The 15,067-nt window shown below is 46.2% G+C and overlaps 1 protein-coding gene across 2 annotated transcripts in view; it reads right to left on the bottom strand.

The window, feature by feature from the left end:
- Positions 1 to 15,067, bottom strand: part of EXOC4 (exocyst complex component 4) — a 410,015-nt gene that overhangs the window by 143,903 nt on the left and 251,045 nt on the right. For both annotated transcript variants that reach the window (XM_058191473.1, XM_058191474.1), the window contains exon 10: positions 10,711 to 10,807. In XM_058191473.1, coding sequence (XP_058047456.1) covers positions 10,711 to 10,807 — 97 coding nt within the window. The remainder of the gene's footprint in view (positions 1 to 10,710; positions 10,808 to 15,067) is intronic.

Raw genomic sequence — 15,067 nt, 5'->3', positions numbered from 1 at the left:
TTCATCAGCTGTCACCTCTAATAATAGATGTGCGGCTAAATTGTCAGCTCTCATGAAGCTTTAACAATGTCACAGGAGCAAACTTCCCCCCTCCCCACACTGTCACCTGTCGCCTGGGTTGTCTCCTTAATGACATGTTTCACAATCACTTAGCAAAATGTTATACTTTTTAAAGGAAAACTATCTATCTATCTATCTATCTATCTATCTATCTATCTATCTATCTATCTATCTATCTATCTCTATCTATCTATCTATCTATCTATCTATCTATCTATCTATCTATCTATCTATCTATCTATCTATCTATCTTATTTATTTATTTATTTAATTTATATACCACCCTTCTCCCGAAGGACTCAGGGCGGTTTACAGCCAAATACAAAACAGATTCCACAAAAATTAAAAACATTTTAAAAAACTAATTCAATTAGGCCGAAAATAGACTAAAACTATACAAAAACCCATATTAAATTACATTAAGCCAGCCCTGCGCGATAGAACAAAAAGGTCTTTAGCTCGCGTCGAAAGGTCCGGAGGTCGGGGAGTTGACGTATCCCCGGAGGCAGCTCATTCCAGAGGGCAGGAGCCCCCACAGAGAAGGCCCTCCCCCTGGGGGTCGCCAGTCGACATTGTTTGACTGACGGCACCCTGAGGAGACCCTCCCTATGGGAGCGCACGGGTCGATGGGAGGCTATTGGTTGCAGCAGGCAGTCCCGTAAATAACCCGGTCCTATGCCATGGAGTGCTTTAAAGGTGGTAACCAACACCTTGAATTGCACCCGGAAGACCACCGGAAGCCAGTGCAGCCTGCGCAGGAGAGGTGTCACATGGGAACCTCGAGATACTCCCTCTATTACCCGTGCCGCGTATCTATCTATCTATCTATCTATCTATCTATCTATCTATCTATCTATCTATCTATCTATCTATCTATCTATCTAATCTATCCATCCACCAACCCCCCCACCCCCACCCCTCTATTGTATATCTGTCAGTCTGTCTATTTCCTTTCATCCATCCATCCATCCATCCATCCATCCATCCATCCAATCGTATCCATCCATCATCCATCTTTATTGAATAGCTATCTATTTTCATCTATCCATCCATCCATCTATCCACCCACTCACCCACCCCTCTATTGGATATCTGTCAATCTATTTCCTTTCATCCATCCATCCATCCATCTATCTATCTAATCATATCCATCCATCATCCATCTCTATTGTATATTTTATCTATCTATTTCCATCTATCTATCTATCCATCCATCCATCCATCCACCCATCCACCCACCCACCCACCTACCTACCTACCTAATATCTATCTGTGTCTATCCATCCATCTATCCATCCCTCCCAAATAGGCTTAATCAGTTTCAGCTGGGAAACTCTGAGCATCCTAGAACAGGCCAAGTCCAAAAATACTCAACTAGGCAACACCTGGAACCTGGCACTCAGACAAACCGCCCATCGACAGGCACATAGATATAAACAAGGTCTACATACATGAAGCCAATGAGACCTTTTGCCCTCCCCACCCCTGCATTGCAACGGTTCTTAATTGCCATTTGATGCTGATGAACCATGGCTGATGCTGACATCTTCAAACTGCCTTGGTCCAAAAAAACGCTCAGAGGATCATGACTTCTGGCATTTCTGCCATCTGAAAACAGCAATAGTTTCACGTCCCCGATTATTTTATTGCCTTCCCTCCCCTCCCCCCCCCGCCCCAGGATGGCAGACATCTGTTATCCAACTGCCTGCTAATAAGTATATTCCACAAAACGTATAATTATGTTGAAGAGCCACGTGGCTTTGACAGAAGAGGAACATTCCGGGATGTCAAAGAAATCTTTTCGCCAGCCTACTGAAAGGGCCGAGGCTCCTAAGCGCACGCGCCCGTGAATAACTTTGGCTTAATTGCATTACTTTTGCACCAATGGTGAACACCTGGCAGTCTCTTCACAAACGGAGCAGCACCAAACTTAGAAAAAAAAAAAAAAGCAGCGACCGACCCCTTTTTCCTCATCCGTCATTGCTCCAATTCATTCCTTCTTCAATGCTGAATAAAACAGAATGACAGAATTGGAAGGGACTTTGGAGGTCTTCTAGTCCAACCCCCAGTACAGGCAGGAGAACCCAGATACCATTTCAGACAGATGGTTGGCCAGAGGTGGGTTTCAGCAGGTTCTGACCAGTTCTGGCGAACCGGGAGCGGAAATTTTGAGTAGTTCGGAGAACCGGTAGTAAAAATTCTGACTGGCCCCGCCCCCATCTATTCTCCGCCTCCCGAGTCCCAGATGATCAGGAGGAAATGGGGATTTTGCAGTATCCTTCCCCTGCCACGCCCACCAAGCCATGCCACACCCACCAAGCCACGCCCACAGAACTGGTAGTAAAAATTTTTGAAACCTACCACTGTTCTGGAGGCAAGGAGTTCCCACTGATTAATTGTTTTCGGTGTCAGGAAATTCCTCCTCAGTTCGAGTCCAGCTGCCCTCAAAGTTTTGGGCAGCAGAGACCGGTTCCATGGAGAGGGGATGTTGTTTTAGGTGCTGCCTACATCATCCCATGGATGGAGTTTTGCTTGTTTGCTTGGTCCAGTTTCTGGCATGCTATGGCCCAGTGCTGGTCCACAGACTGGGGGGTTGAAGGATTGCTATTCTAGATTGCTTTTCTCCTTGATTAATTTCCACCCATTGCTTCTTCTCCTGCCTTCAGGTGCTTTCAAGAATAGCTTGACTCCCTCTTCTTTGGGGCAGCCCCTCAAATATTGGAAGGCTACTATCAGATTAACCCTAAGAAAAGAAGGACTAGGGGTGACATGAGAACTGTCTTCCAGTATTTGACCGTATATTATAGAGCAGGGGTCTCCAACCTTGTTCCCTTTAAGATTTGTGGACTTCAACTCCCAAAGCTGGCTGAGGGACTCTGGGAGTTGAAGTCCACTAGTCTTAAAGGGACCAAGGTTGGAGACCCCTGTTATAGAGCATCTGGAGTAAAGCAGTTTATAGGATAGAGAAAGACATAAGAGATAGAGATGGAGAGGCAGAGAAAGCGAGAGAACAATAGGATTAGATAGAAAGAAAGAGCTGGCTAGCTTGATTAGGCAGGGAGGCAGGTAAATAAATAGATAACTAGATGGGGACTGTGGAGGTAGGTGGATGAATGGATGGAGGGACAGACAGACAGAGCTGGCTAGCTTGATTAGGCAGGTAAGTAAACAGGTAGATAAACAGGTAAGTGGATGGTCAAGCTATTCTCCAAAGCACCTGAAGGCAGGACAAGAAGCAACGGATGGAAACTCATCAAGGAGAGAAGCAACCTAGAACTAAGGAGAAATTTCCTGATATGGAGAACAATTAATCCGTGGAACAATTTGCCTCCAGAAGTTGTGAATTCTCCAACACTGGAAGTTTTTAAGAAGATGTTGGATAACCATTTGTCGGAAATGGTATATAAGGTTTCCTCCTTGAGCAGGGGGTTGGACTAAAAGACCTCCAAGGTGCCTTCCAACTCTGTTATTCTATTCTATTCTAGTCCTTCTTTTCATTAAACTAGACATACCCAATTCCTGCAACCGTTCTTCGTATGTTTTAGCCTCCAGTCCCCTAATTATCTTTGCTGCTCTTCTCTGCCCTTGTGGGTACTTCATCACTTGCAGGTTTTAAGAAGAGACTGGACAGCCAAATTGTCTGGAACAGTACAAGGTCTCCTGCTTGAGCAGGGGGTTGGACTAGAAGACCTCCGAGGTCCCTTCCCACTCTGTTATTCTGTTTCGCCCTGTGACCGGGAGAATGTTGCATACCGAACCGTTCAGAACAAGGCAATCCACCCAGCTTATACAAACCCGGTGACTTTCTGTCAACAGATCCTTTCTGCTTCTACTTGAAAAGAAGTCGGAGAGGACGGCGCCTGACACAAAAATCATTTTTCTTTTGCCGAGCAGTTATTGATGTGCTGCTCAGCAAAAAAGCAGGGAAAAAGAAGTAGGTTGAGATGTAGCAAATTGCCCTCTTGGCCTCCTGGTGTGAAAAGCTTATTGTGGGACAGAGAGAGAGAGACAGACGGAGGGAGGGAGGGTGGATGGATAAGAGTGAGAGAATGAATGGATGGAACAGATGAATGGATGGATAGATAGATGAGAGAGGGAGGGAGGGAGGGAGGGGGAGAGAGAGAGGACAGATGGATGGATTGATGGATGGATAGATGAGAGAAAGGGATGGATGGATGGATAGGTGAGAGAGAGAGGGGGGAGGGAGAGGAAGGGAGGGAAGAGATAGGTAGATGGATGATCGGATGGGAGACAGAATGGATGGATGGATGGATGGATAGAGATGAGGGAGAGAGGGAGGGGGAGAGAGGATAGATGAGAGAAAGAGAAAAAGAATGAATGGATGGATGGATAGATGAGAGGGGGGAGGGAGAGGAAGGGAGGGAAGAGATAGGTAGATGGATGATTGGATGGATGGATGGGAGAGTGGATGGATAGATGGATAGATAGATGAGAGGAGAGAGGAGGGGAGAGAGGATAGATGAGAGAAAGAGAGAGAGAATGGATGAAAGGATGGATAGATAGATGAGAGATAGATGAGAGAGAGGGGGAGGGGGAGGAAGGGAGGGAAGAGATAGGTAGATGATTGGATGGCTGGATGGGACAGCGGATGGATGGATAGATAGATGAGAGGGAGAGAGGGGGAGAGAGAGAGAATAGATGAGAGAGAGAGAGGGAGAGAAGGGAGGGATGGATGGAAAAATAGATGAGAGATAGGGGAGGGGGGGGGAAGGGGAAGAAGGAGATAGGTAGATGGATGATTGGATGGATGGATGGGAGAGTGGATGGATAGATAGATGAGAGGGAGAGAGGGAGGGAGGGAGAGAGAGGACAGATGGATGGATGGATGGATAGATGAGAGAGAATGGATGGATGGATGGATAGATGAGAGAGAGAGGGGAGGGAGAGGAAGGAGGAAGAGATAGGTAGATGGATGATTGGATGGATGGATGGGAGTGGATGGATAGATAGATGAGAGAGGGAGAGGGGAGGAGGAGGAGAGAGAGGACAGATGGATGGATGGATGGATGGATGGATAGATGAGAGAAAGAGAATGGATGGATGGATGGATAGATGAGAGAGAGAGTGGGGAGGGAGAGGAAGGGAGGGAAGAGATAGGTAGATGGATGATCGGATGGGAGACAGAATGGATGGATGGATGGATGGATAGAGATGAGGGAGAGAGGGAGGGGGGGAGAGGATAGATGAGAGAAAGAGAAAAAGAATGGATGGATGGATGGATAGATGAGAAGGGGAGGGAGAGGAAGGAGGAAGAGATAGGTAGATGGATGATTGGATGGATGGATGGGAGAGTGGATGGATAGATAGATGAGAGGGAGAGAGGGAGGGGGAGAGAGGATAGATGAGAGAAAGAGAGAGAGAATGGATGAAAGGATGGATAGATAGATGAGAGATTGAGAGAGAGGGGGAGGGGGAGGAAGGGAGGGAAGAGATAGGTAGATGATTGGATGGCTGGATGGGACAGCGGATGGATGGATAGATAGATGAGAGGGAGAGAGGGGGAGAGAGAGAGAATAGATGAGAGAGAGAGAGGGAGAGAATGGAGGGATGGAGGGATAAATAGATGAGAGATAGATGAGAGATAGATGCGAAGGGGAGGAAGGAGATAGGTAGATGGATGATTGGATGGATGGATGGATGGGAGAGAGAATGAATGGATGGATGATGAGAGATAGATGAGAGAAAGAGAGCCTCCCGTGGCAAATCCTGCCCTAATGATGTGCATTATTTCCCAGCGCCTAGCCATCAAGCTGCTAAGACAACCCAAGCAAGGTGTGGAAATTGCTATTCCAACCGCCAAACCAGATGAAAGGGAAACGGAAAATCCAAACCATCCAGGACTCTTCATGATGCCTTGCACGCTTCTGGAATGTCAGCCGCGCAGATGAGATCTGATCGGCCGCGACAAGCTGACAAGAAACGCTGGAGACGAACAGCCAGAACTACACGCCGCAGCAAAACGGTCACTTTGGAGAAAGAGGGGAGGGTTGTTGTTTTTCCCCCCCACTTCTCTCTCTCCAAGGAGGGTTGCCTTCCCTGTCACCAGGCGGCGGCTGACAGCTTTATGAAAGACGGCGAGGGTTGGTTGACGCCGCCGTCGTTAGCGGTGGGGCCCTTTGCCGATGTGAAGAATCAAAACTGATAGCTTGTCATCATCTTTTCGCCACGCAGTCCGCGGGAAGTCTCTGCGAATCAATACGGGTTCTTTTTTTCCTTTTTAAAGATGAGGAAACGGGGAAGGAAGAAGAGGAGGAGGAGGAGGAAGACATCTATGGAATTCTTGGCGCTCTCTGAGCTTGGTTGCTTTTTCGCAGACATTTCATGACCTAACCATGTAGCAACACCGGTGATAGAATAGAGTGTGGGTTGTGAGGAGGAGGAGGAGGAGGAGGAGGAGGAGGAAGAGGAGGAGGAGGAGGAGGAGGAGGAGGAAGAGGAGGTGGAGGGGAGGAACTGTGGGGTCTCTGGTGGTCTCTGAGCTTGCTGGTTTTCTTGCAGACATCTCATGACCCAACTAGGTAGCAGCACCAGTGCTAAAGGGAATGTGGGTTGCATGGAGGAGGGGGGGAGGAGGAGGAGGAGGAGGAGGAGGAGAAGGAGGAGGAAGAGGGATGACTGTGGAGACATTGATGCTCTCTGAGCTTGGTTGTTTTCTTGCAGGCATTTCCTGACTCAATTAGGTAGCAACATCAGTGTTTAAGGGAGTGGGGGGTTACAGTGAGGGAGGGGAGGAGGAGGACTGTGGGGTTCTGGGTGCTCTTTGAGCTTGGTTATTTCATTGGTGTTTCATTGCCCAACTAGGTAACATCATCAGTGCTACAAGGAAGTGGAATTTATAAAGAGGAGGAGGAGGAGGAGGAGGCTCTGAGCTGAAGAAGCTTCTTCGATGTGAAGCAAAACATCTTCAAAGAAAAAACCAGAAAGTCCAGTTGCCCCTTGGGAAAGAAAAACCCCTTTGGACTTCTCGCTATCACACTCCGCTAAAGAGCCGTTCCCTGAGGATGGGCTCCAGCACGAATCCGAAACCTCAGAAGACTAAATCTCTGGTCCTCGTGACTGACCCAGTTTGGGTCCTGCAACGTTATCCTGGGACGTGTATTATTCATTCGTGATAGATCATCCCAGATCAGGTCAATCTACGTCGTTGCTAAGAGTCAACACCAACTCGATCGCACTTCATTCAATCAGCGATTATTAAAAAAACACAAAAACACCACAGATTTTTAGAAGTCCACTCACTCAGGGCCCAGAATTCATCGTCTTTTAATGACCCCATAATCCAGGGGTGAAATGCTCCTGGTTCAGACCGGATCGTCTGAGCCGGTAGTGATGGCAGTGGGTGATTCGGCGAACTGGTAACAAAAATCCCTGCCCTCCCCCAAACCAGCTGAGCCGCACGATCATCAGGGTTTTTGGGTTTTTTTTACTTTTAAAAGCATTTTTTTCAGATGAAAAAATGCTTTTAAAAGTAAAAAAAGGCTCTGATGATCGCACGGCTCAGCTGCAATCATCAGAACCTTTTTTTAAAATGCTTTTAAAATGCTTTTAAAAGTAAAAGTAAAAGTAAAAAAGTAAAAGTAAAAGTAAAAAAAATGGCCACGCCCACCCAGTCACATTACCCTCCACCACCAAGCCACGCCCACAGAACCGGTAGTAACAAATTTTACATTTCACCACTGCCATAATCCCTTGTATCGGGGTGGAGTCTGGGCAACTGAATGGAGCCAGCAGAGTGTTTTACTGGCCAGATGCCCTTCCTGTCGCCAATGAGGAGTTTTGTTCAGCAGATGTATTCTCCTTGTGCCCAGAGAGAGAGAGAGAAATACCTGCTTCTACCTAGGATCGAACTCACAGCCTCCTGATTGTGAGGCGAGAGCTCCACCTCTAGGCCACCGCACCACTACTCAGGGCCCAGAATTAAATTGCCCAAAAGTTTAAAAGAGGGCAAGAAGGCGAAAACCTATTAACAATTGAACAGGAGAGCTGCTGCTGCTTCCGACCCTGATGATAAAAAGAAAATTAATCATAGCGGGCGAGAAGACACAAGTGGGGAGATTAAACCCAGAACGGTGCTCTATTAAGTTTCCCATCTTCCATCTTCCTCAGCTGAGATATTTGCAAGGCCTAGTAGCCCCCCGATGAGTTTCCACCTTAAGAATTTTTAATGCCTTTTAATAATTTGACACTCTGCTCGGGAAGACAGAAGAGGCTTCGTTGGCGGGGCTTGTAAAGCCCCAAAACCTGTTTATCAAGAAATCAGCTTAGCTTGCAGCCAACGCTGGAGCGTTTCGGCTGGGCTTTCTTACTAATCGTAACTGGCAGCAAATCATAAGCTGTTTGCTGCCAGCCATTACTAAACTTTTTTCTCCGCTCCTGATCTATAATGAATGGCATTGTCTGCAGCCAAAGGGGGCTCGGAAAGACAACTCAAAGCTGCAACCCAAAGAAGGCAAGGGAGGGCATTGGCCGTCAAGTTTGAAGGAAAGAGACGCGAGGATAGATTAGCGAAGTAACAGGATAACAGAGTTGGAAGGGACCTTGGAGGTCTCCTAGTCTGACCCCCTGCTCAGGCAGGAAACCCTACACCATTTCAGACGAATGGTTAGCCAATCTCTTCTTAAAAACTTCCAGTGTTGGAGCATTCACAACTTCTGGTGGCAAGTTGTTCCACTGATTAATTGTTCTAACCGTCAGGAAGTTTCTCCTTAGTTCTAAGTTGCTTCTCTCCTTGGTTAGTTTCCACCTGTTGCTTCTTGTCCTGCCTTGAAGTGCTTTGGAGAATAGCTTGACTCCCTCTTCTCTGTGGCAGCCCCTGAGATATTGGAACACTGCTATCATGTCCTTCTTTTCATTAAACAAGACATACCCAATTCTCATATTTTAGCCTCCAGTTCCCTGATCTTCTTTGTTGCTCTTCTCTGCGCTCTTTTTAGAGTCTCCACATCTTTTTCTACATCGTGGCGACCAACACTGGATGCAGTATTCCAGCTGTGGAATAGGCCAAGGCCTTATAAAGTGGTATTAACACTTAGATTATATTATATTCTCATATAATATAGTATATTCTCATTGTGCCCAGAGAGAGAAATATCCACCAGGGAGGCGGGTCCTCAGAAGTTTTTCTTTCAACTCAGAGACCATAAAGCTAGAGACTGAAATAACCCAAATGGCGCCTCCCATCGCCACACTATGGAGAAATATCTGCCCAGGATTGAACTCACAGCCTCCTGATTGTGAGCTGAGAGCTCCACCTCTAGGCCACCGCACCACTCCACCAGAACATGAAATTAAATGCTGGAAGCTAAAGCAAAACATTCACATCTGGACAAATGGATTCTGAAGAAGGGATAAAGGAAACCTCTTGTCTTCTGAGATTTCTACAAATATTGTCTCCACATCCTTAAGCCCGTGCACGCAACCGTAAGGGCTAGCCACTTGACATTGTCTCTCTTCCTGATGGAAGAAAACTGTTTGAGATACTGAAGGATACAATGCCAAACTACGTGGTTTTGCAATAAACAGCCCAGAGATACGCCAAAAGGAAATGGAATGTCCAAACAAGCTCAGAAAAAATGTTATATTTATACATTTATAATTGTATTATATATTTATATATATTATATATTTATATCTATAACATTTTTCTATTCATCCATCCATCCATCCTCTCTCTCTCTATCACAGATCTGTCATCTCTATCTATCTATCTATCTATCTATCTATCTATCTATCTATCTATCTATCTATCTATCTATCTATCTATCTATCTATCTATCCATCCATCCATCCATCCATCTATATCATCTCTTTCTTTCTATCTGTTTATGTCTGTTTGTCTGTCTATCTATCTAGCCTGTATCCCCGAAAATAAGACCCAACTGGAAAATAAGCCCTAGCATGATTTTTTAGGATGCTTGTAATATAAGCGCTAGTCCCAAAATAAGCCCAAGTAAGATTGTCAGCATTTAGTATCGTATTTTCCCCAAATAAGGCCTAACCAGAAAATAACCAGAAAGCCTTAATGTATCTTTTGGAGCAAAAAAATAATATAAGACCCGGTTTTATTTTCGGGAAAACATGGTATCTATCTATCTATCTATCTATCTATCTATCTATCTATCTATCTATCTATCTATCTATCTATCTATCTATCTATCTATTTATCTATCTCTATCACCATCCATTCATCCATCAATTATCAATCTGTTTGTCTACACCAGTAGTCAGCAACCTGTGGCTCTGGAGCTGCATGTGGCTCTTTCATCCCACTGCTGTGGCTCCCTGTTGCTGATCGGCTCCACAATTGATAGAGTTTTCGGTTAGGACAGGTAGAGGAAAAAGGAGGCCGCTTTAGGAGGAGACTCTATGGTGGGGGGGAACCGGACTTCTGGTCAGCAGAGGAAAAAGGACATGGCGCTCGGAGGAGACTCTATGGTGGGGGGAAGTGGACTTCCAGTCGGCTCCAGAATTGAATGGGGGCGTCCGGTTAGGACCTTTGTGGCTCTTTGAGTGTTTAAGGTTGCCGACCCCTGGTCTACCCCTACACATACATGCATACACACTGTACATACATCATCTGTCTGTTTGTCTGTCTGCCTCTCTGAGAAAGGAAGCAGAGGGGGAGGGTACCTCAGAAGCGGGTGGAAGATGACCGTGATATTCCGAGCTCCTGGTTTGCAGACAAACTTCGTCCTGCCACCTTCAATCAAGTTGTCGTCGGGGTCTCCTTAAAAGGATGAAAATCACATTAGAAACTGAGGGGCTGATTTGCAGGCAATTTCAGATGACTTTTTTTTTTAAAATTTGCATTTATATCCCGCCCTTCTCCGAAGACTCAGGGCGGCTTACACTATGTCAAGCAATAGTCTTCATCCATTTGTATATTATATACAAAGTCAATTTATAGCCCCCAACAATCTGGGTCCTCATTTTACCTACCTTATAAAGGATGGAAGGCTGAGTCAACCTTGGGCCTGGTGGGACCAGAACCTGCAGTAATTGCAAGCAGCTGCTGTTAATAACAGACTGCATTAGTCTGTTGAGCCACCAGAGGACTTTCAGGTTTGTTTTTAAACAAGCTCCTTTGGGGGATAGGTATAAATAAATGGGTTAATCTGGTGTGTTGCCATATTATCTAGCAATTCTCCCCCCCCTCAGCGCCACCCGGCCAGATTACAACCCTCCTTAGGCTCCTTCTCCAAGGCAAAGACATAAACGACCATCTCACGTAAGCAACCTTTGCTTAACCTCTTTTTGTTTGGCTCCAAGGGAATTTTAGCCCATATGAGGGGAGGGGGTTTGATTTGCCCAAGTGGGCATATTTGGAATTTGGGGAGCAGAGGAGTACTTTCACGGGCGAGGTCAACCTACCTTCCCGTCTCCAATTTACCAGGCTGTTTTTTTTTTTCTGACAACCAAACACAAGCTCTGGTGGCTCAGACTGGTAAGACAGTCTGTTATTAACAGCAGCTGCTTGCAATTACTGCAGGTTCGAGTCCCACCAGGCCCAAGGTTGACTCAGCCTTCCATCCTTTATAAGGTAGGTAAAATGAGGACCCAGATTGTTGAGGGCAATAAGTTGACTTTGTATATAAATATACAAATAGGATGAAGACTATTGCTTAACACAGTGTAAGCCGCCCTGAGTCTTTGGAGAAGGGCGGGATATAAATGCAAAAAATAATAATAAATAAATTCCAAGCAATACTATTAAGCTGCAACTGGCCAACTTTTAAAAATTCTAAGGAAACTGAAGATATTTGGAGGAGGATAAGGAGGAGTAGAGGAGGAGGGGAACCGTGGGGTGCTCAGTGCTCTCTGAGCCTGGTTCTTTTCTTGCAGACGTTAAATGACCCAACTAGGTAACATCATCAATGTTACGAGGGAATGGGGTTTGCAGAGTGGTGGAGAAGGGAGGACCATGGGTTCCTTGGTACTCTCTGAGCTTGTTGGTTTTCTTGCAGATGTTTCATGACCCAACTAGAGAACATCATCAGTGGTAGAAGGGAATGGAGTTTGCAAGGAGGAGGATGGAGAAGAGGAGGAGGAGCAGGAAGAGGAAGACAACGAGGAGAAGGATGGGAGAAGGAGGAGAAGAGGAGGAAGAAGAGGAGGATGGGAAGAGGAGATGGAAGGGGAGGAAGAAGAGGATGGGAGGATAGGAAGAAGAGGAGGAGGAGGAGGACGGGAAGAGGAGGAGTAAGGGGAAGAGGAGGAGGATAGGAGGAGGATGGGAGGAGGAAGAGGAGGAGGAAGAGAAATAACAACCCATCAATCGGTGCTTTGATATATTTTTTTTTAAACAGCCAAAGATGACAATTTGGTTGTCAATACAGAACGGAAGACGTCATCCTGCCGAGCCAGAGGAGGGATTCTCTGCAGAGCCGTTTTTGTTTTCCCTAACGTCTCCTAGAGGGATGGAGAAGCAACTTAACGGTGACCTCTTACATTCTTGGGGTTTTTTTTTTACAAAAAAATCAGGCTGTAATTACAGATAACCACATCTCCCCATTAAGCCCATCAGAAAAGCACGTGCAACAATCCCGCTTCCCTATAAATTAAGTGCACGCAACAGAAACTCAATAGGAAATGGGGGCAAAAAAATAATAATAGGTTTGTTAGAACACAATGATTGATTCCCAGCGTGTGATGGGGAGGGAGGCGCGTTTCCTGGCCTGATTTACCTGAGGCCCATTTAAGCCTCAGGTGCAGAGATACGCTGAGGAATAGCAGGCAGAACTAAAGGAAATCGAGGCAGGCTTCCTAGAGCGACTCATCCTGGATAAATCCATATTATTGGGAGAAAGAGATTTTCGGATGAAGAACCAGAGCCAGCCAACCCCCTTTATAATTAAATAAATTATATTTTCCTTTCCCAGGAATGAGATCTGCGGAGAGCTGCCCAATTGACCCTTTCTTTATTTTAATTGTTGTTAAACCTGATTTTTTCATGTTTTTACAGCCAGGATTTTTTTATGATTGAGAGCTGCTCAGAGTCACTTGAAAGACTGAGACGGGTGGCATATAAAAGGAATCCATAAAGAAATAGAACAGAATCAATCATCATCATCATTTAATGATCCCATAATCCCTTAACGGGTAAGAGTCTGGGCAACTGGATGGAGCTAGCAGAGTGTTTTTACTGGCCGGATGCCCTTCCTGTCGCCAATGCGGAGTTTTGTTCAGCAGATATATTCTCATTGTGTCCAGAGAGAGAAATATCTGTGATCGAACTCACAGCCTCCTGATTGTGAGGCGAGAGTGCCACCTCTACCACCGCACCTGTTGTGCCTTGTCCTCCCTCCTCTCCTCAGCTGGGCCCCTCCCGTATCCACCCGGGCCTGTTATCAGACTCCGAGTCTGATAATGAAGATGAACGGCCTGTCATGCCTCCAGCCCCCGGCCCTGGCCCCATGCCCGGAGAGGAGGTCAGGAGTGAACAGATAAGCCCGATAAACGTCACTCCTACAGCGTGTGAGCAGGAAGCCAGCCACGTGCTGGAATTATTGACAGCAGATCCAGCTGAAGAGAATTCAAAGTGGGAGGATCCTCGCTTCCGGAGATCTGAGAGGCGGTGCCAGCAGAAGGAAGGGAGGGGCAGGCCTGGATAAATGCTGAGTCATGGAGCCACACCCCACAGCCTATATAAAGGACCTGCTTTTGACATTCCAACCTTGAGTCAAGCAAAGTCTCATCTAGTTTGCTGCTATCGCTGAAGTCACCACTTGGACTCCTGCCTGCCCTGAGAAACCTTGGAGGAATTTGGCAAGCTGCAGAGGCTTCGTCGCCACGTTTGATACGGACTTCCTAGACCCGGTCGTCGGAGGGGGAGGGGGACATGACAGCACCACTCTAAATAGAATAGAATAAACTGTGTAAGTGATTAAAGGCAGGGGTCCCCAACCCCCGGTCTGTGGCATGCCAGTAACCGGTCCGCACAAATAAACAAAGCCCCATCTGTAAGATGCAGACAACACGCAAAACCATGCTGCTCCTCTGGTCCGCAGAAAAACCTCTTTCCGTGGAACTGGTCCCCAGTGCCCAAAAGGTTGTGGGTGTCTGGTTTAAGGCACAAGGCTAGAAACCTGGTGACGTGAGTTCTAGTCACGCCTTAGACATGGAAGCCGGCTGGGTAAGTTCAGGCCAATCAAGAGGTGGCGGTGACTTCTAGTCCCACCTTAGCCATGAAAGCCAGCTGGGTGACTTTGGCCCAATCACCAGGAGGCGGTGAGTGCTAGTCCCACCTTAGGCAGAAAGCCAGCTGGATGAGTTTGAGCCAATCACCAGGCGATGTGAGTTCTAGTCCCATCTGAGGCATGAAAGCCAGTTGGATGACTTTGGGCCAATCACCAGAAGACGTGAGTTTTAATCCTGCCTTACACATGAAAGCCAGCTGGTTGACTTTGGGCCAATCCCTCTCTTGCCCGAGTCAACCTTGAGCCGGTGAGATTCGAACTGCCCACCTGCCGAACGGTTACTAAACATTTAGTACTAAATGTTTTCTCGTGCACGGATTGGCTTCTGAATTATAATTTTTACAGTTGGCTATTTGGTCAGTTTCTGCTTTCCCCCCATCCTATATATTTCATCTTAACCATGGCTCTCCAGATAGGCCTTTTTTTTTTTCCAGATTCTCTAAATCCCGAATGCCGGCAGCGGTTATTTAATATTTTAAAGTCACTCCATCTGTTTCAGGAGGGAAAAAATAAAACATAAAAAAATTGAACAATAGCCCTGCCTGCCTTCATTTTTGTAAGGTCGGAGGGTCAATTTCGATGCCATTTATCATCTGATAAGTGAGATATATCACGTCTCAAAGATAATCAAATATATGTTATATATAATACAATCAAACGCCTAGATATAGACGCGCGCACAAGCACGCGGGATCTTTTTGGAGCCATAATCGGTTTTAAAAAATGTAAAGTTTTCTTCCAAGCCAGGATGATGAATGAGTTTGTCACATCTCATGTTTATTACTCGGGGT

The sequence above is a fragment of the Ahaetulla prasina genome, chromosome 7, assembly GCF_028640845.1.
Source record: "Ahaetulla prasina isolate Xishuangbanna chromosome 7, ASM2864084v1, whole genome shotgun sequence".
NCBI classification, from domain to species: Eukaryota; Metazoa; Chordata; class Lepidosauria; order Squamata; family Colubridae; genus Ahaetulla; species Ahaetulla prasina.
This window is presented reverse-complemented; position numbering and strand designations above follow the sequence as displayed.